Here is a 25,339-nt window from a genome sequence, read left to right as displayed (position 1 = left end):
CAGGGAGGTCTGCTAGGCCCAAAATGGGACGCAGGGTGTATGTGTAGCCCCCCCCCCCCCCGGCCCATTTTTGCTCCCTGGAGGCTGCAGGGAGGTCTGCTAGGCCCAAAATGGGACGCAGGGTGTATGTGTAGCCCCCCCCCCCCTCCGGCCCATTTTTGCTCCCTGGAGGCTGCAGTGAGGTCTGCTAGGCCCAAAATGGGGCACGGGGTGTGTGTGGAGCCCCCCCCCCCGGCCCATTTTTTCTCCCTGGAGGCTGCAGGGAGGTCTGCTAGGCCCAAAATGGGACGCAGGGTGTATGTGTAGCCCCCCCCCCCCCCGGGCCCATTTTTGCTCCCTGGAGGCTGCAGGGAGGTCTGCTAGGCCCAAAATGGGACGCAGGGTGTATGTGTAGCCCCCCCCCCGGCCCATTTTTGCTCCCTGGAGGCTGCAGTGAGGTCTGCTAGGCCCAAAATGGGGCACGGGGTGTGTGTGGAGCCCCCCCCCCGGCCCATTTTTTCTCCCTGGAGGCTGCAGGGAGGTCTGCTAGGCCCAAAATGGGACGCAGGGTGTATGTGTAGCCCCCCCCCCCGGCCCATTTTTGCTCCCTGGAGGCTGCAGGGAGGTCTGCTAGGCCCAAAATGGGACGCAGGGTGTATGTGTAGCCCCCCCCCCCGGCCCATTTTTGCTCCCTGGAGGCTGCAGTGAGGTCTGCTAGGCCCAAAATGGGGCACGGGGTGTGTGTGGAGCCCCCCCCCCGGCCCATTTTTTCTCCCTGGAGGCTGCAGGGAGGTCTGCTAGGCCCAAAATGGGATGCAGGGTGTATGTGTAGCCCCTCCCCCGGCCCATTTTTGCTCCCTGGAGGCTGCAGGGAGGTCTGCTAGGCCCAAAATGGGACGCAGGGTGTATGTGTAGCCCCCCCCCCCCCCCCGGCCCATTTTTGCTCCCTGGAGGCTGCAGTGAGGTCTGCTAGGCCCAAAATGGGGCACGGGGTGTGTGTGGAGCCCCCCCCCCCCGGCCCATTTTTGCTCCCTGGAGGCTGCAGTGAGGTCTGCTAGGCCCAAAATGGGGCACGATGTGTGTGTGTAGCCCCCCCCCCCCCCCCCGGCCCATTTTTGCTCCCTGGAGGCTGCAGTGAGGTCTGCTAGGATCAAAATGGGGCACGGGGTGTGTTTGTAGCCCCCCCAGCCCATTTCTGCTCCCAGGAGGCTGCAGGGAGCATTGCATTATTGGTGGAGGCGCACACATGCACGCTTAAAGCAGGCGACGACAAAAAGTTTAGCCATCACTGCAGTAAACCATGATTAAGATAGGCTTTATTATGATGCACAACTCATAGCTGGATATGCCCTTCTCAGGATCACCAACTGTCCCCAAACGGTTCAAAGGTCAAAGTTCATGTAAGTCCGGAGGTCGCGTTCCCAAGCTGCGGCCTTGGCCTCCCTGCGGCGGGCCTCCCGTTTCCCCACCGTTGCTGCTCGTTCCTTTCTGGATTGCCGCTTCACAGGTTCCTCTATAGCACAAGGGTCGTGAGGTCTGAAGTGGGTAACCTTGGGCTTAAGGTTACTGCAGAAGCCGAGGCCCTTCTGATCCCTCTTGAGGACAGTCTTAATAGGGAACTTGCGACCAGCCCCGCTTGGCCCCAATCCTGTCTCTCTATCCCAGCCACCTTTGACCATCAATTGGAAGCCCACGTTACTCTCAGGGATGCAGTAGCGGGTGGAAGGCAGCGGGTCACGTCGGTTGAAAAGGTGGGCGGTGGAACGCTCGTGGAGAGCCACGGTGTCCTCGCTATAGTGTGCCCGACACACTTCGCAGTATTTTCTCTCAGCTGGTAAACTGCAGAAAGAAGGGAAAGGATTTGAAACAAGGCAAGCCACGTTTGCACATACTGTAACTTGAGTCAAGCCAAAAGATGGTCATGGGAGATCGGAGCAGGGCTGCAGTTTTTTATTCTTGAGAAATGTGGGGTTAATTGGTTTAACGCGTAGACATCACATTCCATGCAGCAGAATATTAACTAGTAGAGAGTCACATATCTTCATCATGAAGTGTCCATGAGGTGTCCATGAGGAAAGCATGCATCTGTAAACCAATCAATAGTTGCCAAGTGGATTTTCTGTCCAATGAGCTTTTACTATTCTGAGAAGTTTAACAATAAAAGGGAGCCCCGAACAATGTTCTGGGTGGGTGCTTCCCATCAGAGTGCCTTCCCGGTGGGTGCCTTCCCATCACAACCTTACTCCTGCTTTTCTACGTTACCAACAGAGAAAAGTTCCTCTCTTTTCTGAAATTCTATCTAAGAATAGCATTAGACCAAGGGAGTCAAACAAACGATTTCATTGAGAGCCTCACCAGGGTTAGGGTTGACCTTGGAGGGACAGGGGAGCGTGGCTGTGGTGGGCATGGCCAGCTCGACGTCACTCATGTCGGGGGCGCCTGTGGAGGCCCGGGTGGGGCCTGGGGCCCATTTAGAAAATGTCATAAAGATGTAACGTTGCTGGATGATATTGAGAATAGATAACGGAATGCCATCATGTGGTTTTGCTTTAAATTTTGGAATATTTTATATAAAGGGACGTTAAAAACAATCATAGTCATAAGAAGATTGAGGTGTGATGATAGCAATATATATAAATATATTTGATTTAAAACATATAACTTGATATGAACTGTAGGTGATGACTGTGGAAGGGATGCACGAAAGCTCTTTGTAACCAATTGACACACTCTTTATAATTTGCAATGGAAGATATTTTCATGGTGTTTGTTGTGTTTTGTCTGTGTTTATCCAAAAATAAAAAATTATTTTAAAAAATGGAATTAATCTTCAGTGATTTGGAAGATGCAGCTGGCGCCCTGGAAGAACTACTTATAATTTGGAATGTTCCGTGATGGGTCTTCATGGCCTAGTAGCCTGAATTAGTTTAAAATAGCATTTATTTAAACTTATTGGCCACCGAGCTCCAGAGGACTCTGCGCAGCATACAAAATCGAAATAAAAAAGTAAAAAAGCAAGAAACATTAAATCAACAAGCATTATGAAGCAGGACATGCCTATATCTAAGTGCTATTGCTATCACAGCATATTAAGGCCTGACGAGAAGAAAAACTGTTCATGGCATAAAATGGATTTAATGATCTTTGCTTTGCCATACCTGCACCCATTAGTGCAATAACTATAAATCAACATTAGGGTAAACCACGGATGTAAAACTTGATTTCATTGAGGGCCGCATCAGGGTTGTGTTTGATTTTGGGCGGCTGGGGTGGGCATGGCCAGCTCGATGTCACTCATGTCAGGGGCACCTGTGGAAGCTTTAGCGCTCTTCCAGTGAAAACAGGCTCCTGCACTCCATTTTGTCTGCAAAGGCTCCTGCAACCGTCTGCCAGCGAAAATGGAGCGCGGAAGGGCCGCACAGAGCCCTCCCGCGCTCCATTTTCGCTGGCAGAGGCCCTGCCGGCCAGTCCTTCACTGTTTCCAAGGCAGCCCCGTGGGCCAGATCTAAGTACCCTGTTAGCTGGATTCGGCTCCCAGGCCTTGAGTTTGATAACCCTGAGGTAAACTTTTGTCAATTTTTGATTAGCATTTGGCCTACCTCAGCGGTCAAAATGTTGCATAGCAACCTTCAGAAGCAAATGCACTCAAGGGCATTTCCTCCTTCAGGAAAATTGGAAGAACATGGAAACAGGAGAACTCACCTGGGGGATTCATTCTTCACTTGAGGCCTTTTGCTCTCCCGAAGGATGGTGATCACCTCTTCGTGTCCAGCTTCTTCAGCCAGATCCATAGCATCCCGGCCTTGTGACTCACAAACTCCCTCCCAAGCAGCCTCATGTCTCAAAAGATAACGTACCGCTTCCTCTCGTCCAGCATAGGCTGCGCACATGATGGCTGTCCAATCAAATCCATCTTTATAATTCACATCACACCCTTCCTTCTCCACAAGCTTTTGGAGAGACCTCAGGTTGCCATCTTGAGCGGCTTTTAAGAGCTGATTCCCTTTGCGGGTATCGGTTTGTTCTGGGCAGCTCGGGGTGCAAGGAGACACCCGCGCTGGACGACGGAGGACGCGAGCTACCCTTGGTTTCCTCTGTAACACTCTTTTAGAGCTACTTGTAAGTGCCAGGCTCTCGTAAAAGTTACGCACTGCTTCACCAGATGAAGTCTCTCCTTCCTGGTTGGTGGTGCAAGAACCTCTCTTTTTTTTCTGAATGTGTCCATCTCGCCAAAGATCCGATTCTTCCCGGGCACGAGTGAAGGCGATCAATTGTTCACCGTGGTTCATGTTGAAGCAGAATGGTTCTGGCTGCAAAGCTGCAACCCTACAAACGGTTGGAAGAGAAAAACAAGATACTTACAGAAAAAAAACAGCAATTATGGGTCCTCTAGTGTGTGGACACCAAGGGTCCACACACTAGAGGACAATTATTTATCACAGAAAAACTTGTACTGTCTTTACGTTTTGTAGCAGTGCACAATGCTGCATCAAGCCCACAAACCTCCTGAAGATTGGTGTTTTCTTCCTCTCATTAAAAGTAATAAATCTAGCTATTGTGGTTAGCTGGATTTAGTGAGAATTCAAACCGAACATTTCTACAGGGTACCTCATAGGCATAGCTATACCAGGCGTGTCAAACTTGATTTCATTAAGGGCCAAATCAGGGTCCGGGGAGAGGGGGGGGGGATGACTGTGGTGGGTGTGGCCAAGATGGGCGTGACCAGCATGACATCACTTGTGTCAGAGATGCCTGTGGTGGCCCAAGGGCTCTACCAGCGAAAACAGGCTCCAGAACTCCGTTTTCAGCTGCGATGGCCTCCTGCAATCCTCTCTCAGCGAAAACTGAGCTCGGGACAGCTGTGCGCAGCCCTCACGAGCTCTGTTTTCGCTGGCAGAGGCACCATGGGCCAGTCCTTTACTATTTCCAGGGCGGCCCCGCGTACCAGATCTAAGCAACTCCCGGCCCCCGGCCTTGAGTTTGACACCACTAGTCTATACTGATCAATTTCAACAATTATGCAAGAAATAGATGCTATCCAGAAAAGGGTCCACACACTACTCTACAGGACGGAAGTAAAGAAACTCAGAAAACAAAATAACCTAGTCTGTTATTTTGCCATCCCTAACATTGTTTTTGTTTTTATTGACATTTTTTCCCACTTTTAAAGTGTGTCAATATTATTAACATTAATAATATCAAGATGGAGTCAATAATACTAATCATCATCATAATCTGTCCGAACTGCACCATTTTGTTGAAAGATACCCTAAGGTATGGAGGCCAGATCTTGGCAATTTTTAAGATTTGTGTAGTTTAATTCCCAGAATTCCCCAGCCAGCATGGCTGATTGGGGAATTCTGGGAATTGAAGTCCATAGGTCTTAAAATTGCCAAGATTTGACCTCCCCGCCCTAGAGCAATGTTTCTCAACCTTATTAACTTTAACACACGGGGACCAACTCTCAGAATTCCTCAGACATATCTTAAAAGTTGTGAACAAGAAACCCAGGCCTAGAGGGAAAAAATGCAAACCCCCTTCAATAGTAAAAGAACGATGGATAATATTTTCTACACCATAAAATATCAGCCCTTTTAGTATAGTATGGTATAATCTTTATTGTCATTGTACTTAAATACAACGAAATTGGTTTTCTTGCACAGCAGGAACTAAGTGTTAGCCATAGTTACGAAAAGTGGAAACAGATTCCGCAGGTGAATCTAACAAAGTTTATTGGAGGGGAAAAAAAACCTGTCTCTTTAACCCTGAAGTTTACCGTCGCGTGTCACTTTAACTGTGTATCTCTAAGGTTCCTCTTAAGACATCAGAGCAACACGCGACTCCTGGAGAGGATTGTTTTCCCCCAAACGGAAGTGCCCGTTCGGTTGCCTAGCAACGCGCGAAAACGCTACGTAGGCGCGGCGGATGCTCTAACTTTACACGCAAGCTCGACTTATCCTCCAGCACTTTTTTGAAACGGGGTGGGTGAATTAAAAGCACAGAGTACTACAAAGTGTACGGATGTAAAAAAGGGAGCCTTCCACATTACTGAGGAAAGGGTTTGAAATAGCGGAGGTAAGGGATCCTTGGGCGCCGTTGACGTGAGGCATGCGCAGTCGTCACGCGTGCTCTCCATGCGCATGCTCACTTTGGCCCGCAAAGGGTCCTGCTTTTTCCCGCCTTTTCCTGCCAGACCTCTTTGAAGGTTTTTCCTAATTCGCACCGTTAGGCCCAATTCTCCAATACTATGTCATTTTTCAAGCATAGCCTTTTTAAATGGATATTTTAAGAGAGCAATTGCTCTAAAAAGTCGACACTGTGCCACCTTTCACTTGTAAGAAAATAAGATTTCCAAAAGTTTTAAAGCTTGTTTACCAGCTGCATTTCCTCAGTTAACAGATTCTATGGAAGGAAAAAAAAGGAAAAACCAGAAAAAGGGGATAAATCTGATAAAGATTCATGTGGATTTAAAAAAATTATGTTTATAGCTTTGGTTTACAAAGGAAAACTCAAGAGCAAAAGCCCAAAATATAAATAAAGTGACATCTTTCTGAAATAAAGCACTGTTCTATATAATAATAATAATAATAATAATAATAATAATAATAATAATAATAATAATAATAATAATAATAATAATAATAATAATAATGCATATGACCACTGTAACCACAAGCCACAATTGGTTACTAACATTTTGAATCTTTTTTTTTAAAAAAAGTCCTGTCAAAAGCTAAAATCCAGAACAGTGTGTTACAATTTTTAATTTCCTGATTTTTCAGGATGAGGAATCCAAACAACTTTCAATGTAAGCAATCTAATAATACGCTATAGGTACCTTGCGTATCTAGAATCCATCTCAGAGGGCAGTTGGTTAAACAAAAAATACCCCAAGTAATCCAAACATTACTTATATGTGATGATTATACTTTACTGAACATGTTGGATGATGGATGTTTTCCTCATTTTTCCATTAAACAGGCATGGCTAATTAATACAGAAAACATGACAGCCATTTTGAGAAGTACTACTGCAGACAGGATGAGCCGGCGAAGCAGCACCAGCATCCGGGATGGTAACTTATTGGGGAAGGGAGGTCAGCATTGAATTCAGGGAAGTTGGGTTTGCTTCCTTCTTTATATGTCTATGGAGGTTTCTCAGATCGTGCTTGTCCCAAAGGTGCTTTTTCAAAAGGCAACTGGACTTTCTAGTTTTTCTTTGAAGATGTTTCGCTTCTCATCCAAGAAGCTTCTTCAGCTCTGACTGGATGGTGGGAAAGCTGAAGAAGCTTCTTGAATGAGAAGCGAAACATCTTCAAAGAAAAACCTTTCTGGTTTTCCAGTTGCCTCTCGAAAAAAAAGCACCTTTTGGACTTCCTTCTTATGTAGTCTTTGAATTAAAACTGGGTTAACTCTGATTTTTGCTATCCCTCCTAGCTACTATATTCTTTTGTAATAACGGTTTGTGAATTCAATAAAGGAGAATATTTGTAGCTCAGGGTTGAAATGAGGGGTCCTTGGTGCTGAGTTTGTTTTCTTGCAGACATTTCATTACCCAAACTAGGTAACATCATCAGTGTTAATAAGGAGAGCAGTTTGCTGTCAGTTTATATTATATTGTAGAATATAAACCTCATAGCAAACTGCACTCCTTACTAGCACTGATGATGTTTCCCAGTTTGGGTAATGAAATATCAGCCAAAACAAAAACAAAAAACCCAAGCAAGCTCAGGTTTGTGATTTGCTTAATTTGCACTGTAGAGAGGGAGTTCTGGATTTAATTCAAGCTCCCGTAATTAAAAGACTGTTCATTCTTTGTATGGATCACTTCTGTTTTGGTCCAGATAGATACAATGTTGATGATAGAATCATGGTTAAAAAGGAATGTGCAAAGAAATGGAAATCAGCCACAAGGGGAGCCAGCTAAAATAGTGTTAATCTTTCAAAAGCTAACTATTTTGAAAACAGCATGCCCTGGCTTGCATCTCTATCTCATTGCACTTTTCCTGCCACATTTTTGGAATTAGGCAATACAAGTAGTTCTCGACTTACAACAGTTTGTTTATTAACGGTTCAAAGTTACAATGCCACTAAAAATGTGACTTAGGACCATTTCTCACACTTACAACTGTTGCCGTGTCCCGGGGTTGTATGATCCCCTTTTGTGACCTTCTGACAAAGTCAATGGGGAAGCCCGATTCACTTAAGCAACCACCACTAACTTAACAACTGCAGTGATTCATTTAACAACTGTGACAGGAAAGGGCATACAATGATGCAGATCTCACTTAACTGTCTCACTCAGCAACAGAAACGTTGGACTCAATTGTGGTTGTAAGTCAAGGACTCCCTGTAGCCCATATTCACTGCTATTTACTGCTTTCTCTCGATATAGCACCGAAGTATGACCATGTACTTTCTTTTTTGGTCCTATATGTAATATGGTGGGCTAGTGGGAGCAGTGTCCAATTGTATTTGGCTACCAGTGGGCACCCATCACCCCACAAATCCTGCTATACTGTATCATAGTGAGGTGAGGCTGGGAGAGCTGAGCGAAGGATGCCTAAAGAGCCTAAGCCAGAATATAAGATCCCAGCAGGATTACCAGAAATGTCAAGGTGATCCTATTTGTCTGAAACGGTATAGGGTTTCCTGCCTAGGCAGGGGGTTGGACTAGAAGACCTCCAAGGTCCCTTCCAACTCTGCTATTGTATTGTATTGTATTATCCCTGCTGACCAGTTAAAGCTGCCAGGCACTTACATTCAAGAGAAGAGATATAAGAAGATCCTGGAGGCAATTTACTGACAACTAAACTGACCAACAACCAATATCTGGACATCACCACATGGAGTACAGGCAGGCCTCGACCTACCACCGTTCTTTTAGTGACCCGAAGTTACAACAACACTGGCAAAAGTGACTTAATTACAGTTTTTCACACTTGTGACCATTACATGATCCCCATGGTCACATGATCAAAATTCAGACTCTTGGCAACTGGGTTGTATCTATGACAGCTGCAGTGTCCCTGGGTCATGTCATGTGATCCCCTTTTGGGACTTTCTGACAAGCAAAGTCAATGGGGAAGCCAGATTCACCGAACAACCGTGTGACTAGCTTAGCAACTGCAGCGATTCCCTTAAGGGTGTCAGGAAAGGTTGTAAAACAAGACAATGTCAGGATTCAGTTATAACAACAAAGACGGCTAAGGGATGACCGTGAAACAAGCCATAAATTGCTCATATGCCAAGTACCAAGGTAAGCTAAAGCAGCAGCAGAAGAAAGCCAACCAGTTTCCGTGATCATTTCCAAGAAGAACATCAGGAATCACGCTGAGGTCCTGAATCTCGATGACAGGGAGCTAGAGGAACCGCGGAATGAAATCAAGGAGGTTGAGGAGGAATGTGAAAAGAGAGACTGGCAAAGATCAAGAATTAGGGAAAGGAACGCAAAACAAGGACAACTGCCAGCAATGAGAATGAAGACACTGAAATGATACATCGCTAGCTCTTCATTCAGTTCACATCCGTGTGCATCAGTGCGAAAATGGACTGGGGAGAGAATAGCTGGCACAGAAGGGAAACGGTAGTAAAGCCCCTATACTTCTCCCACCCTCCTATTTGTAAAAAGGTTGAAAAAGTACAATAGAATAAATTATACTTTCGAACCGATGTCCAATCCGAATCGCTTCCTTGCTCACGAGTGATAACCCAGTTTATGATCTAAACCACCCCTTCCTTCCTTCCCCGTGTTAATCCGATTACGATTCCCAAAAAGGTCATGACACACTCACCTCCCCAAGCGAGTTTGGATCAAACGTTCGTGTGGTTTTTCTGCAAGTCCGGGTGCTCATTAAAAGCACAGCATTATCTGTGCTGCATTTAGTTCGTTGCGCACAGCATGTTACCATGCAAACTCACTCACTCCCCCCCCCCCCCCCTACAATCACCGAGAGGTTTATCGGGAAGAGCCCTTCGCTTACCAATGGGTTCTGGGCAAAACAGCTGCGATTGAAAGGAAGTTAGGACTAACTCCCCACTACCACCAGGGTTCATTTCCTTCTCCGTTGCACTCTGGGACTAGTAGTTCCCCGTTTCCTGTTTGTCCAGTCTCTCCTTATGCTGAAGTACTGCAATCCCGTGATGCCGTTTCATCGGCGAATGTAGCGCGTGCGCTGTTGAAGCTGAGAAGAGGCCTTACTGGTCCAAAGCTTGCTTGCACCCCGGGTCCCTCTCCTTGAGGCAGTCGTGCCTTTTGGGGTGAGTTATTGGGCTGTAGATTTAGGGAAAAACATAGTGGGGGAGGCATGGCCAGGTAATGGAGTTCTCCAGTTAATATTGAGGGAAGAGCGGAGGTGGAGGCGAGGGCGGCAGCGAAGATGTGTGCCGGGCTCTAAAAAAAAAAAAACCCCGAAAAAAGGAAGGAAGAGAGTCGATTGCATGTTTCTTGCAAAATGGTGCGGTAACGGGGATATTACCACTCTGAAAAAGAGCATTTTTTTCCAGTGGTAAGTCGGAAGTGGGTTTCTATTTGCAAGAAGAAACAACTTATGGGATTCTTATGTAGCATTGGTTCCCATGCACAGATGCAAGACGGTAGTTTATCGGCCAGCGTAAAGCAAGGGTTGGGGAACATGAGCTGAAAAATCCTATACCTGTTAGATTGTTTTGTGTAGGGAGTTTTCCCCCCAAAGAATGTGTTTGTGAGTGATCGCCGTTAACGCTGAGGATGCTTCTGTTCCTCTCTTTCTCTTAGAGGACGGGAAGATGAGTAGCTCTGAGGAGGTATCTTGGATTTCCTGGTTTTGTGGCTTGCGTGGCAATGAGTTCTTCTGTGAGGTGAGTTGGGAAGTATTGTCCACTAAATGTGTATGTGGACAATGCTGCAAATTAGCATTGTCCAGTTTTTAAAAAAAAGATTTGAACAACATATTGAGAGAGATGATAGAGGGTTTTAAATAAATAGGAGCTGCAGCCAATTTCAGATGTGTGTTGGGTCTCAATGTACCTTGAGGAAGTAACGTTCAGACACTTGAGAAGTCAAGATCAATTGATCCTGGTTTCTATTCATTTTCAGGTGGATGAAGACTACATCCAAGACAAGTTTAATTTAACCGGCCTCAATGAACAAGTTCCCCACTATCGCCAGGCTTTGGATATGATCCTCGATTTGGAACCAGGTGGGAAACGATCTAAATCTGTTTGTATCATGGATTACTTGACATTACAGGGACTGAGGGGCCCTTGGTGCTTGCTGAGCTTGCTTGTTTTCTGGTAGAATGTTCATTACCTTTAACAAAGTGACATCATCAGTGCTAGTAAGGGGTGCTGTTTGTTGTCAGTTTATATTTGTTATGACAGGGACTTTTGATTAGCGGGTTGCAACCTCTTGACCCTGCTATGCCTCCCTCCTTGATGTTGATGCACATGCTTAGCAACATGCACTTGACATATACATGCAATAGCCATTACTCAGAAGATGCAATAGCCATTACTCAGAAGACATTTTGGTGAACCTAATCAGGGCTCATTGGATATGCCACTGGAAACTCTTCATACCTATGTAGCCAGGATAATTTGTGTTTATGACATAAAGATCCTATCCTTTAGCAAAATCTACTAGTCCCGTGATGGCGAACCTATGGCACATGTGCCAAAGGTGGCATGCGGAGCCATTTATCCTTTATGATATGATGAATTGTTACAAGTTGACAATATGGGAAGCTTTTGCTAACCAAGGTAGAAAATATTGGGATTCATAGTCTTCAGACATCCTTTTTCTTTCCAATTTTTCAAAATAGGTGGTACTTGATTTACAACCACAATTGAGCCCAAAAGTTCCATTGATAAGGGAGGCATTTAAATGAGTTGTGCCCGTTTTACAATCTTTTTGCCATAGATGTTAAACAAATCATTGTGCTTAAGTTGTTAAGTGAATCAATGCAGTCATTAAGCAAATCTGGCTTCCCCCATTGACTTTTCTAGTTTGAAGCTGGCTGGGAAGGTTACAAATAGTAATTACCTGACCCCAGAACATTGTAACTGTCCTAAATATATGCCAGTTGCCAGTCACCCAAATTTTGATCGCATGACCATGGGAATGCTACAATGGTCTGTGTGTGAGACCTGGTCATAAGTCACTTTTTCCAGTGCCGTTATAATTTTGAACATCACTAAATGAATAGTTGTAGGTTGAGTATTACCTGTACAACATTTGGAATTCAATCTTGTTTCACTATCTGTCACCAGAATCACTCTCTGAAAACAAAACAGAATGGGTCCAAATTTGATGTATAAGGGTCCGGGGCAAAAAGCCAATAAAAGGAGATTAAACTTGAAAATGAGTTGGATTCAATTTAAGGTTTTAGAGGAAAATATTCCTCCAATTTTGGAAGATGCAGTTGGTCAGCAGCATGGAATGCTGTTGACTGCTTCCTTCTAGGCTTCCCATCTTTTCTTCCTCCCAGTCATATGACTGACAGCAGAGCTTTTGTAGCCTGGGCCCCATGTCACAGCGGACATGTACAGATGCACTATGCGGAGAAAACAGAAAACTATGGCAACAGCTGGCAAAGGCTTTGGAAAGAATTCCAGGAACCACACTTTGCGTTCTTTTTTCTGTTTCATGTCATAAGAATAGAAGCCACAGGTTATACAATATGTTATTACTAACCACCATTGTTCAGCTGTCTTAATAAATATTAATTCTCTGAGGGCCCGGTAATCTAAAACGAAGCCTGATTCAGTCCACAAAAGCAGGATTTTTAAATTATTTTCCAGTTTTCTATTAAAATTCTGCAAGGCACTCAACGTATAAAATATTGTCACTTGTTTTCCTTTCTGTTTTGTTTTGTGCCTTCAAGTAAGTCTTGATTCCTGGCAACTATATGGACAATTTCTTGCAGTTTTCTTGGCAATGTTTCTGGTATTGGTTTGCCATTGCCTTCTTTCTAGGGCTAAGAGAAAGGGCCTGACTCTAAGTCATCAAACCATCGAACTCAGTTTCTACCTGGTGCCTTTAACTAGTGCAACAGCTCACACTCTCGCTAATCTTAATGTGTATAAAAATAGTAGTTTAGTAGTTAGTTTATTAAATTTATAAACCGCCCCCTCTCCCGGAAGGGACTCGGGGCGGTGTACAGACAAAAATAAAATATACAATAGACAACAAAAATACAAAACCCGAGACAAAACAAATTAAACACACAGTCTGTACAATAGTCATGAACTAACTGATAATTAAAACCAATTAAAATACCCTAGAATTTAAAAATTTAAAATGCCAGCCAGGAAGGTCAGGATTAGGTTATACTTATGATTGTGATTGGGCCACGCCCGCTAATTGGAACAGGTGGGTCTTGAGTTTCTTACGGAAGGAGCGGAGATCAGCAGTAATTCTAATATCGGGGGGGGGGGTCATTCCAGAGGGTTGGGCCCATCACAGAGAAGGCCCTACTCCTGGGCACTGCCCACCCGCATTGCTTAGCGGATGGTACCCGGAGGAGTCCCTCTCTGTGGGAGCGAATTGGTCGCAGGGATGTATGGGGTAGGATGCGATCCCACAAATAACTAGGTCCAGCAATAAATGCTAAGAATAACAGCAAGAATGTAAAAGGAGTAGGAAAAATACATACTTAAAAGTTTGTTGATTAGAAACATCTGAGAAATGACATAGGAATGTACCATGTTTGAGAAATAGATAAAACAGTGATTTATCTGACCGTAATTTGTTAAAGTAAACCAATCAAAATATTTTGCCAATTGTATTACAGTGTGAGTTACAATTACAATTTAGTGTGGCAGGAATAGAGTGGAAGACAACAAAGGTTAAGAAAATACTAAGTAAATGCATAACAGTAGAAGTGAGCTAACAATGTAGAATCAGTTTATGATAATGCTTCAATAGGAAAGTACAACTTTTTCCCTCTTTGTCAATGTCACAGTGCATTGCAGCAGAGCACTTCCTTCCCTTTCTCTTGCAGATGAAGAACTGGAGGATAATCCTAACCAGAGTGACTTGATCGAACAGGCAGCTGAAATGCTCTATGGACTTATTCATGCCCGCTATATCCTCACAAACCGTGGTATTGCCCAGATGGTAATTATCCATGCTATTTGGCAAGCGGGTACTCTATAAAATCTTTCTTTATGTTCTTAGACAGAGATTCCCAATCAGAGGTTATAAAACTTAAAAGAGTAAAATTTTAATGTATACTGCAGACTCATCTTGATCAGCAGTTTCCGGCTTTGTAGAGAGGAGATGGTTCTGCCTGAGTGGTGGGTGAATGCGCATTTATGCAGCTTCATTTGCACAAGCGACTGGCACACGCGCCCACCGCTCGCACTAATGGAGATTTGAACATACACACAGGTTCATCTGCTACCTCTGGGGGTTGGGGACCCCTGATCTAGATGATTGAGTTAATTGCCAAGTGCAGCTTCCTTAAAGATTTGCCTTAAAGATTTCTCTGCCCTGAGCCAGCAAATCAGTTCCTTTTCAATTTATGGAATGATTGTATTTTCTATACTTTTTCTCCTCCTCTATTTCTAGCTTGAGAAATACCAGCAGGGAGACTTTGGATACTGCCCACGAGTTTATTGTGAGAATCAGCCTATGCTGCCCATTGGTGAGTATGTTATGTTATGGAAGAAGTGAATCGGAGCTAATGTAAGGGGGTCTATTTTATAGGAGGAGATGAAGGGGAAAAAAAACCTGGGCTACAGAATCAGGGTGAAATAGTGGGCAGATGCAATCATAGAATGCTTTCAGTTCAGGCTCTTTTAGAACTAAATTCTTGAACCGTCCATTTTGGAAACCTGCAAACTGTAAGATCTGGGGAGTGTGGATGGATGTCAGGTTGTGGTAAGTCTGTTCCAGAAGCCAATCAAGTAACTTCTTTAAACTAATTTAATTTCAAAATTCGAACTTACTGTGCTTTGTCTTCACTGCTAGGTTTATCTGATATCCCAGGGGAAGCTATGGTCAAGCTGTACTGCCCCAAATGTATGGATGTCTATACTCCCAAGTCTTCCCGCCATCATCACACAGATGGTGCCTATTTTGGAACTGGTTTTCCTCACATGTTATTCATGGTGCATCCTGAATATCGGCCGAAGCGACCAGCCAATCAGTTTGTGCCCAGGTAAGGCCTCATCAAATGGGTAGCAGAATATACTGAATATATTCTGCTACGTCTCTAATGTTATTGCTGCCCCCCTCCCCCAAGAAAGAAAAAAGGAAGGAAAGAAAAAGAAAGAGGGGGAGAGACAGAAAGAAAACGAACGAAAGGAGTCACACTAGAGACTTATCAGACAAAGTGGACACCTCTATGCTGCTGAAAAAGAAGAGTTGAACACAGGTCTGGTTTTTGTGTTGTCAGTGCTTACTTGCAACTGATCTCGGAGCTCATAAATTCTCATTTCAACACTAGCCAGAGCCTGGGATGTTATTGTTATGGTTGTTTTCAGAGACTCAGTGAATGTTGAAACATAGCAATGTTAAGCAATACTGTTATAAGTGCTGGCTGTGCTGCTTCCCAATATTTTGCTCAAGAAGTGGTACAGTTCAAATCATTGTTAAATGTGATGAAATAATAGAATAGAAGTAAAGTGTTAATAGGACACTTTCCTATAAAGGCGACAGGTAGGCCAGAAGCTAAGAGAATAGACAAACATAGTGTAAGAGATGTAGTTGACAATGTGATCTAGTTAAAAGAGAGGAAGGAAATGGAAAGAAGCAGTACATATAAAACAAAGGCAGATATTGGTAGTTCATATGACAATTTAAAACAACTATTCTGTAAATAACAATGGAAATATATTACGTAATATACAGAAGAGTATGCTTTTGTTAGATCAAATTTTAATTGTTTATAAACATCTGATCCTCTGAATAAACGAGGCATGATAACATAATAATTATCTTCCTATTCCAAATCCAGTTTGAGATACTATGCTGCCAGAAAAAGAGAAGAATCTTATCATTATGGGGCAAGATTTTAAAGTATATATTTTTTCCTCAAAATAAACCAGGAAAATCGGTACATCTGAGCTGAGATGTATAATACGACTTTATTCAGAGAAAATATTTTCTTCTAAACCACACTGTGGAAACACTGATTTTACTGTGCTTTTTGTATTCTTGGGAAGTTAAGTAAACTTAAGCCAAAGTTACTTTCCTGAGGCTTGTAGGTATAACATTGGGCCAATTCCCACTTGTATCAAATTTCCCATTAAAAAAAATCTATGATTCCTTATTTGAACCAAGTATTCATACTGAAATCTGACAAAGTCTATAATTTAACTGAAAATATATGTTGGTTATTTGGGCCAGACTTTTACATCTTCCTTCCTTCCTTCCTTCCCCACCCCACTTTATTTTAACTCCTTTATTTCTTTCAGACTTTATGGATTCAAGATCCATCCTATGGCTTATCAGCTGCAGCTTCAGGCCGCCAGCAATTTCAAGAGCCCAGTCAAAACTATCCGTTGATCTTCTGTATCCAGGTGCCCAGGATCCTTCCCTGAAAACTTCCTTTAACTCCATTCAAGGCTGCTCATACTTTGATTTTTGGTGAAGTCCCCTATGGACTGTTTGTCACTTTCGGCCTGATTTTTAGTCTCATTTCTGGTGCGTGGTTAAAATGAATAATAAAACAATTTCTGTTAATTCCCAGAAACACAGACTGTGACAGATACATTCGGTAGCCAACTTGAATGTTATAATTTTGTGGGGGCTTTTTTTTTCTTTTTTAAAAATAAAAAAATTGTAAAAGGTGAGAATTAAGGTCCTTTTTTGTCCAAGAGAAAGGACTACATTTTGGCAAGGAATGCTATAGAATAAAGTGAAGAATTAAAAAGGAAAAAAAACCCATACGATTATACCAGAAAAATAAACCTGAAAGCACTGAATTATTTTGGTAGAATCCCTGATTCTTAATTGTAAATGTAATATAAGGTACCATTCATGCATTTTTATTTCACAATAATTGTCCACTTGAGTATGTTTAGAAAGAGTGAAGGAAGATGAACTATTTGTGTAAGTAGAGTTTTAAATGAATAATTAAATAATTTTGATTGAGTTAGAATGATATTCAAATAACTTCATTGTAGTCATTAATCAGCAGAAAGGAACGCGGTGACTCATGCTGTTCGTACGCTGGGTTGGAGGTTGGCAAGCCTGCGTTTCAGACCCAAGCACGGCTGTGTGGCAGGATGAGTCCTGTCATTCGCTCCAGTTTCTTGACAGGGACATGAAAGGAACACCCCACCCCTCTCGGCTAATCCTTTCAACCCGGAAGCGCACCTTGAAGAGTGCCTCTGATAGAAGGACGAGGAGAAAGAATTCTATAAGATTCAACTTGGAAGGAAAAAGATCAAAGCAACAAGAAATTCTGCGTCCTGGATGCCATGAGGGAAGGGTGAATTAGAAATATTTAGTGAGAGTGTGTTTCTAGCACACAGCATCATCATTTATAAGCCCAATTTCTTTGATTTATGAGCTGTTGATATATTGAAGAGAAGTTGGATTTCCTGTCAAATTACTAACAGTTTAAGGTACTATTTATTCCTCACTAACTTAGCCTAGCTTTAGACTAGCTCTTCATACTTTGCACAATAGGAAATTCAATGGCCTACAATGCTTTTGCTTTATTCATGTTCGGGAGTGGTACTGTTGCTATCACATCTCCTTTTGTTGCTGACTCTGCTTTCCAGTCACTTTGCCCAATTCACTCACCGTGACTTTGGGTGGCTTAGAGAAGTAAAAAAACTCAAAAACCAACAAACTCCCATCTCTCCAGTGACAGCCTTTTGCAGAAGGTAAGTGTTTTAGCCAGGTGACTTCCACCAGGTGCTAAGCCGTTAGATCTTTTCTTCTCCCCTCCAAATCCATAGAACTTTTGGTAATTTCTTCCCCTTTTTTCTCTTCCTTGGCTTCTCTCATGTTTTCCCAAAGTGAAGGATATTGCCATGCAAAGTTTATTCAAAGTACACTGCAGGCTCAAGTACATGGAGGAGGGTGGGTCTGCTATCGGAGGTGCAGCTTTGCTTGGAGCTTTTTCATTTGCAGGCTTGAGATTTGTTGTTGGCCTGTAGTGGTGCTGAGTAGCATCTTTGGCTTGCTTCTTGAAGGCTGTCTTTTCCATCGAAGTGAGCATTGCTACTTGGCCTGGAGCTGCTGATAGACGTACTCTGAAGTGCATTGCAGGAGATCTTGAGGTTCGGCTTCTGGCCCAAGCACGTTGTTGCCTTCACTGCATTCGTGGTCAGAATACGCCCCTCTTTCTAATATGTTGACTTTGCCTGTGGCAGCTGTTACTTCTTTCTCTATGGCAAGCCTCTCCCAGTCTGCTTCTAACAGAGCTTTCTGCATTTCCAGGGTTTCCTCTAATCTCTCTCTCTTTTTTTTATTTCCATTTCTCGTTCAACAAAGGCTGCTCATGCTTTTGCTGCTTCAGTCTTTGCTCCGGCAATGGCAAGTGCATTCCTTGCTGATGATTCTTTAGAAGAACTAGAGATTAGTCTTGTGTGAAGCCGCCCGGCTCTGTGACATAGTATCTACTGGAGGTGCTTGACTTGTATAGAGCTGTGATTGTGAACCTATGGCACGCGTGCCCAAAGTGGCACACGAAGCATGTCACCCGGGCATGCGCGGCCTTGCCTGTTTGTTTTCTGGGTTTCTGGCACGCATGACGATCAGCTGTTCTTTGCACCCGTGGCAGTGCCATAAACCAGTGCATGCATGCATGCCAGTCAGCTGATTGTTGGGTGCGCATGTGCGCCAGAACCCGGACGTTTGGCTTTTCCGGAGCACAGCCCCAACAAGCATTCACACATGATGCTTCCATGTGTCCTTTTTGGCATTTGGTGCTGAAAAGGTTCGCTATCACTGGTCTAGAGGCTGCTGTATGGCCCTATGCAGGTAGCTGCGTTGGCAGAGTAGCAGGTCTCAGTATAGTCATTATCCTAGATCCCACTTGCTAGGTAGCCACTGTTTCACTATTCTATCCTCATTACATGTTACTCTGCGTGCAGCTTGACATGCAGCTAAACCTACCTATACCTCCAATAAAATGGGCCGTGTCTGTTGTTCTGGATGCTTTGTTAAAGGAACAGGATGATTAAACTAGGGGAGAATAGGAATACATATAATAAAACCCAAATACAAGATAGGCAGTATTGAGTTGCTGCTGAACATAACAATTAGCAAATACAGGTAATCTAAATCTTAACAGCAATGCTGTGTGTGTTTATGTGTGTTTGTGTGTATTGGGGGGATGTGAGTTTGTCCTTGGATGAACATGTGCCACAGAGTAGGCTGGATTCTTCCTGGTGCTTGTGCCTCCTCAAAATGCTAACAGAAAACAGAGTCTGCCTTCCCAGTGTGCACGTGTTTTGAGAGAGTGGGCTAATGGGTAAAAGAGGTTGTTGGTTCAGTTTCAAAACAATATAGATTGGTATTTGCCTCTCGGGCCACTAGATGGGGCTAAAGAGCAACAACAATATATGTGTGTGTGTGTGTGTTGTATTTGTGCTGATAAATAAAGGACAGCACAAATACAACACAAATATAAAAAGGCAACATTAAAAATATGGTTTTCTGCCTGGATGGTCTCCTGCTGTGAGCCGATAGACAGGGGGAGTAGTGAGTTCCCTCCCATATTTGGGCACACCAGGGGTCGTAACACAAATTCATATGTATGTATGTATGTATGTATGTATGTATGTATGTATGTATGTATGATGTATGTATGTATGTATGTTAGATAGATAGATAGATAGATAGATAGATAGATAGATAGATAGATAGATAGATAGATGATAGATAGATATACTAGTCTCCCTTTATTTATTTATCAGCACAAATACAACACACACACACGCACATACACACGCACGCACACACACACATTGTATGCTGGGGCATGACAGATCCAGTGTAAGAATGGTTGTGAGGGTGCTTTTAGCCACTGGTGTCAATTCTTTCTGGTCACATAATTGAATGATTACCCCTTAGATTTCAAATAGAAGGCATGTGGGAGATTAGATAGATGGATAAAGGTATGGAGGGAAGATAGATATGATGGGTGGATAGACAGCCAGACAGATAATTTTCAGCAACGAAGTGTCAGCGACAGCATCTTTGTGTCCAATTTCAATGAACTGAAACAGTGTGAAAAGGAAGATGCCTGGAGTGACTACAACTCCCAACATTCCCCAGGATTAGATTTAAGAGCCTTGTCGCTTTCAACACAGCTAATGGGAGAGGGAGTACGAATATCAGCAATCTGGTCCATTTCTCTTAGGGTTCATGGCGGATTTTACGATATTGTGTTTCAGTTGCTCGGACGCTCAGAGGTGGAGGAACCACGTAGATGGGGAAAACCCGTAAAGAGAATGGGGGCAACGTGGACCCAGGATTTCCCCGTTGGCAGCAGAAAAGCGCCCTCCGCGGCATTTGGATCTGACTGAAGCTTAAAAGCCTTTCAGACTGGCGTATGTAACAGTAACACAGTTGGAAGGGACCTTGGAGGTCATCTATTCCAACCCCCTGCTCACACAGGAGACCTGTACTAGAGATTCGAACCACCGAACTGCCGACCTTTCTGATCGGCAAGCTCAGTGTCTTAGCCACTGAGCCACCCCTCCTGCTTGAGCAGTGGGGTGGAATAGAAGACCTCTAAGGTTCCTTCCAGCTCTTCTATTCAGCTTTTGGGCAATGGTGGATGGAGCGCTGAAGAAAATATGTTTCTTGAGGCTTTTATTTAAGTCACCTCTCAATTTAAGCTGTTGGCCTTGAAAGTTGTGAGGTCAGCACTAAATATCGGATTGCGCCTTCTGTTCAAGTGGAGGCAGTTCTAGCAGAGCGAAGCAATGTGGTGAGGCGGAGGGGGGGGGCAGGGCCATCTTAACAGCATTATGGGGCCCGGGCAAAGCAGTGTACTGAAGCCCCTACGACAACTACTCTCAGGAATAAAAATGTAAATGGTCGGTAAAATTAAACATGCATTTAATTAAACACTTCCAACAAAATCGGTGTCGAAACATTAAAAACATACTGTGCAGCAACAACTAATCCACATGATAAACATTTGAACAGTACACAAGGCTTGAAAAACACAATAATACTCAGTAAGCCATCCAGTTACTGTATTTATAGGATATCTGGTGCATTGAAGGGTTAACATACACAGATTAGTATGGAGTCCCTATGCTTGTGGTGGGGCTTAAAGGCAAATGCCCATCAGGCCCATGTGTTAAGACAGCCTGGGGGGGGAGTTGAGTAGGAAGAAAGGGGGCTGTGATGGAAGAGCAGCGTTATGCGAAGGGAGAGGGGGGGAAGAGTTTCCCTAAGTGGGATTGGATGCATTCTTCGTGGGGCCTTTTTCACAGGAAACGATATGAGGATTAAATGATCAATCTCTTAATAAATTATACTAGCAGGAGGCAGGTGTTTCTAGAGGCACTTGAACAGCACTTGAAACGCTGAGGAGACATTCCCAAAGGATGTGCCCAGGATTCCTGACTTAAACCAACACATGTCCGCTGACCCCAAACCCTCCTAATCGTTCTGAACCAAGTTTTGGTTTCCATGGACTTTGTCTTTTGTCCATAAAGGTATTATGCAAAACCTCGTTTGTGTGCATGTGTGTGGAGTGGACAAAACCCTCCACTCTCCCTTGCCCACTGTGTATTTCGGTGACATTTCCTTTGTCCAATGATAGTCAAATATGGCTCCTAGGTACGTGCTTCAGTATGCTACACCCCAATTAAGCAAACGAGAGAATAATTTAATTCACGATTTAGTTGAAATGTTTCAATTTAAAAGGTCTTCTCTTTAGACTGAGGAAGGAACCTGGAATAAAGGCTTACATTTGCAAAATAACCAAAACCTAAACCAATCAAGAAAATGTTGATTGGTTTAGGAAAAGTCATCTGTCCAGTTGTATCATGAAAAATTAGACATCCCATAATATGTAAGCGTAAGAATTGAAAAAAAGCATGGTATTCTGAATAAAATCAAAAGAAACAAGCTTGGGAACAACTGAAAAGGAAATTGTTTTATGTACAATGTATCAAGCACTTTGGCAAGGTTCTGGTTTCTGTAAGAAAATCTTTTTACATTCTTGTTAGGTGTGGGAATGAGAGGTAAGGCTTACGTAAAGACATGCGTAGAAATTACCATGATCTCAGTAGCTGGCTATCTTGAAAACCTACAAACTCACCTAATTAGCAGAACCAAATGCAGGAATAAAGGAAAGGTGATGCACAGCCGTTATCTATTAGCTCATTAATTCACCAGAGCAAAGGCATGAGTTAACCTTGGCCTGAATAGTATTCTTGATTCTCTAGGGAAGATTTGGGGGAGTGAACCTGTTATTGCAATGTGTTGTTGCTCGTTGCTTTGCTTGTAAAAACTATATAAAAGCCAAATAAATTCTGCGAAAGGCAGACAGATATTTTGGACACAAACTGCCTGATGGATTTCTGAAACCTACATCTGGTGCCGAAACCCGGGAACACCCTTCGGGGGAGCAACAGCCAACATACTTACCTCCCGTCTGGAACAGACCTCACGGCATGCCAATCGTCCTACGGGACCCCTCAGAGGTAAGTATGGGTTGCAATCTGTCTCACCAGCAGCAAATTGTACAAGAATTTAGATTCTTGATACAGGAGTCAGGTGTTACAACACCTGAGGCATTCATAAGGAAGCTGGCTGGAGGGATAGGGAAACAATGTCCTTGGAAGATAGGACATCCGTGGTCTCAGTGCCATCAAGTAGTAGAAAAATTTGGCTCTAAAGTTTTGGCAGGACATCAATTGACCACCGAGCCTTCATCTGATTATGATCAAGTAAAAATTATTCCCCTAAAATCATCTTCAATTGGACTTCCAGCTCCTCACAGAGAGGCTAATTCTTCTGCTTCTCCACAGTAAGAGGAACAATTAGAAAAAAAAGGAGGGGAAGAAAGAAGATATGTTTTCTGTCTGTCCACCTAAATTGATTCCACAAAATCATGAAGTAATTGGCTTAAAGGATTATTGTTGTTCTATCTTTCTTTGCCCTGCTTTGCAAGAAAAGTTTGACTTTACTGCCGGTCAGGAAAAGTCTGTTTTCTGTGTGTCTGCTTCCCTCCCCCCACCTCCCCCTCTTTAGGAAGAGTCTGTGAACAGATTGCAGGATGGTTTAAAACAACAAATAGCTAATTCCAAAGCTCAGATGAAGTTTTTGGTGAAATTAGCAAAGGAGAAAGCTACTTCCAAATGCCGAAGGGCAATTATTGCTTTGGGGAACAATCCTGAGTTGGCAGAAATGATTAAAGCATGTCAAGATATAGGAACAGTCTCTCATCAGGCTAATTTATTGGCAGCCGCTTTCTCACAAGGCAGCAAACCTCAAGGAAAATGTTATAAAAGGGATTGTTGAAAGTTAAGGGGGGAAATGCCTGCAACTTCCCCCAGCCCTTTCCACAAAGGGCTGAAGCTAAAAGCAAAATGTCCAAAATTATTTCGTTGGTTGATTTATAGATTTACTTAGTTCTTTTTGCTTCAAATTTATTCATTGGCTTTGGTAAATCACTATATGGATGATATTTTAATTGGAGCCCCAAAGATACCACCTAATTGGCTTTCAGAAATACAAAATGATTTGACTGTTTATGGGTTGCAAATTTCCCCAGAAAAAAGTACAACTATATGCTCTTTATCTATATTTGGGTCATAAGATGTTCCATTCCTATTCTGCCCCAGCATTTCATTGTTTGAAATTGCCTACCGTTATGTCACTAGTTAACTTACAACAGTTATTGGGTACTCTTAATTGGGTAAGGCCATATTTTTCTTTGCTGACACAATTTTTGTTTGAATTACTGACCAAAGGAAAACAACCTGGAGATGTTATCGTGATTTCCTCAGCTGCATTTGCCGCAGTTGAGATTAATGATCTTTTGAGGATTGCATTCCTCATAGAAATTGTCAGCTAACTTGATATTTTTAAGACATAAAGACTCCATTTTAAAATGTTTTGCCATTTTTTTAGGCAGTTGTTGAATTAATAACCTTGGGTTTGTTGTAGAAACTGAACTGACTTAATATTATTTTTCCTTTTCCAAAATTTGATTTTCAATTTTATTTTCCGAAAAAACTTCTCTTTTCAGTGTGCTTTAACTGACTATGTGGTCTGTATTTCATATCATTTGCCTAAAGATCTTCGGCTTGCATGTTTAATGACTTTTCATTTCCTACTTGTCTTGCTTTCATTTCTCTGTTTTTGCAACACTGTTTTTCAAGTGGAGGGTGAACGAGAAGAGTAATTGCTTATAAGGACTCTCATGAAAGTTTCCTACCCTGTAATGCAGTTGTTCCTGCAACATTTTCTTAAAATTGTTTGTTGCTATTTTAGCTTTTTACATCTTTTCTCAACAAGCTTTTAAACTACATTTCTGACTTTCGTTATGTGTGTTAAATCATTTTTAATTTTTTAGGTATTTATATCACACCCAGGATTGAATCTTAACCTTATGGCTTTGTTTATAACTTTGCAGCAATTATTATGCTTACATACGCAGTCATTTGTTTTTTCTGGGACTTTTTTCTTAAAGCAACAGGTATGCAACTCAGATGTAGCTGTTCATGTTTTAACTATGTTTTTTTTTTCCAGATTCATTTTTTGATTACTTTTTTTCATCAGAATGCCAGAGGGCTGGCACAATCTTGCCATATTCCAATTGACCAGGCCAAGCAAATTGTTTCATCTTGCCCCCAGTGTTTTGGGGCATCCCCCTGTGGGGGCATGGGTGTTAATCCCCGTGGTTTAGCCTCTAATAAATTATGGCAAATGGATGTCACTTATGTTCCCTCTCTGGCTCCCTAGAAATAAATTCATTTATTTATTTTTAATTTTTGGGCATGTTTCAACGAGGAAAAACAACTAATCATGTTATATTTCATTTTTTTTCAGCCATTATTGCTTTGAGCAAACTTTCTTTTTAAAGACTGATAATGGCCTGGCCTATTTTTCATTGGCCTTTTTGCAATTTTGTACAAATTGGAACATTGTTTTAATTTTTGGGTTTTCTTTTTTACTATTCCACAGGTCAAGCCATTGTGGAATGTGTTAATTGGTCCTTTAAGGACTGTCTTCTCAAACAAATAAAAAAGGAGGGATCTCGGGTACTAACAATTTGGCGTACCCCAATTTGGCTAATTTGGCATAGGTAACATAATAGATTTAAAAAGTTTGTTTGGATATGTTGTGCTTGCTTCTACAGGTCTTTGTGGATTCTAGCACGTGGTGTTTGTCTAGCTAAGGATATCGTGGTACCAGTTCCCAAATCCAGTTCTAGAGATGACCAAGG

At 42.8% G+C, this 25,339-nt stretch overlaps 2 protein-coding genes across 4 annotated transcripts; one reads left to right on the top strand and one right to left on the bottom strand.

The window, feature by feature from the left end:
* Positions 1 to 1,278: 1,278 nt before the first annotated feature.
* Positions 1,279 to 10,101, bottom strand: GPANK1 (G-patch domain and ankyrin repeats 1). Of its 2 annotated transcripts, none has more exons than XM_081934181.1 (3): positions 9,962 to 10,101; positions 3,682 to 4,305; positions 1,279 to 1,818 (listed from the first exon to the last, which is right to left on the bottom strand). In XM_081934181.1, exons 2-3 carry the CDS (start codon positions 4,266 to 4,268, stop codon positions 1,362 to 1,364), a joined length of 1,044 nt encoding a protein of 347 aa, XP_081790307.1. In that variant the 5' UTR covers positions 4,269 to 4,305; positions 9,962 to 10,101; the 3' UTR covers positions 1,279 to 1,361. The 2 variants fall into 2 exon arrangements, with proteins under 2 accessions (XP_081790307.1, XP_081790306.1); XM_081934180.1 differs by lacking the exon at positions 9,962 to 10,101 and adding an exon at positions 9,773 to 9,955.
* On the top strand, positions 10,100 to 16,889 carry CSNK2B (casein kinase 2 beta). Of its 2 annotated transcripts, none has more exons than XM_081934182.1 (7): positions 10,100 to 10,238; positions 10,735 to 10,817; positions 11,056 to 11,158; positions 13,961 to 14,076; positions 14,530 to 14,605; positions 14,932 to 15,121; positions 16,380 to 16,889. In XM_081934182.1, the coding sequence occupies exons 2-7, from the start codon at positions 10,746 to 10,748 to the stop codon at positions 16,468 to 16,470; spliced, it is 648 nt and encodes a 215-aa protein (XP_081790308.1). In that variant the 5' UTR covers positions 10,100 to 10,238; positions 10,735 to 10,745; the 3' UTR covers positions 16,471 to 16,889. The 2 variants fall into 2 exon arrangements, with proteins under 2 accessions (XP_081790308.1, XP_081790309.1); XM_081934183.1 differs by lacking the exon at positions 10,100 to 10,238 and adding an exon at positions 10,458 to 10,486.
* The last annotated feature ends 8,450 nt before the right edge of the window (positions 16,890 to 25,339 follow it).

Source organism: Natrix helvetica (genome assembly GCF_964273705.1).
Source record: "Natrix helvetica genome assembly, chromosome: 1".
NCBI lineage: Eukaryota > Metazoa > Chordata > Lepidosauria > Squamata > Natricidae > Natrix > Natrix helvetica.
This window is presented reverse-complemented; position numbering and strand designations above follow the sequence as displayed.

What these genes read in the sequence shown, in the direction of transcription:
- GPANK1 (XM_081934181.1), bottom strand. Translation starts at nt 4,268, where the DNA reads ATGAACCACGGTGAACAATTGATCGCCTTCACTCGTGCCCGGGAAGAA. An exon ending in GTGAAGAATGAATCCCCCAG is followed by an intron (nt 1,819 to 3,681) that starts GTGAGTTCTCCT and finishes TTCTTTCTGCAG; the next exon opens with TTTACCAGCTGAGAGAAAAT.
- CSNK2B (XM_081934182.1), top strand. Translation starts at nt 10,746, where the DNA reads ATGAGTAGCTCTGAGGAGGTATCTTGGATTTCCTGGTTTTGTGGCTTG. An exon ending in GCAATGAGTTCTTCTGTGAG is followed by an intron (nt 10,818 to 11,055) that starts GTGAGTTGGGAA and finishes ATTCATTTTCAG; the next exon opens with GTGGATGAAGACTACATCCA. An exon ending in GATCCTCGATTTGGAACCAG is followed by an intron (nt 11,159 to 13,960) that starts GTGGGAAACGAT and finishes TTTCTCTTGCAG; the next exon opens with ATGAAGAACTGGAGGATAAT.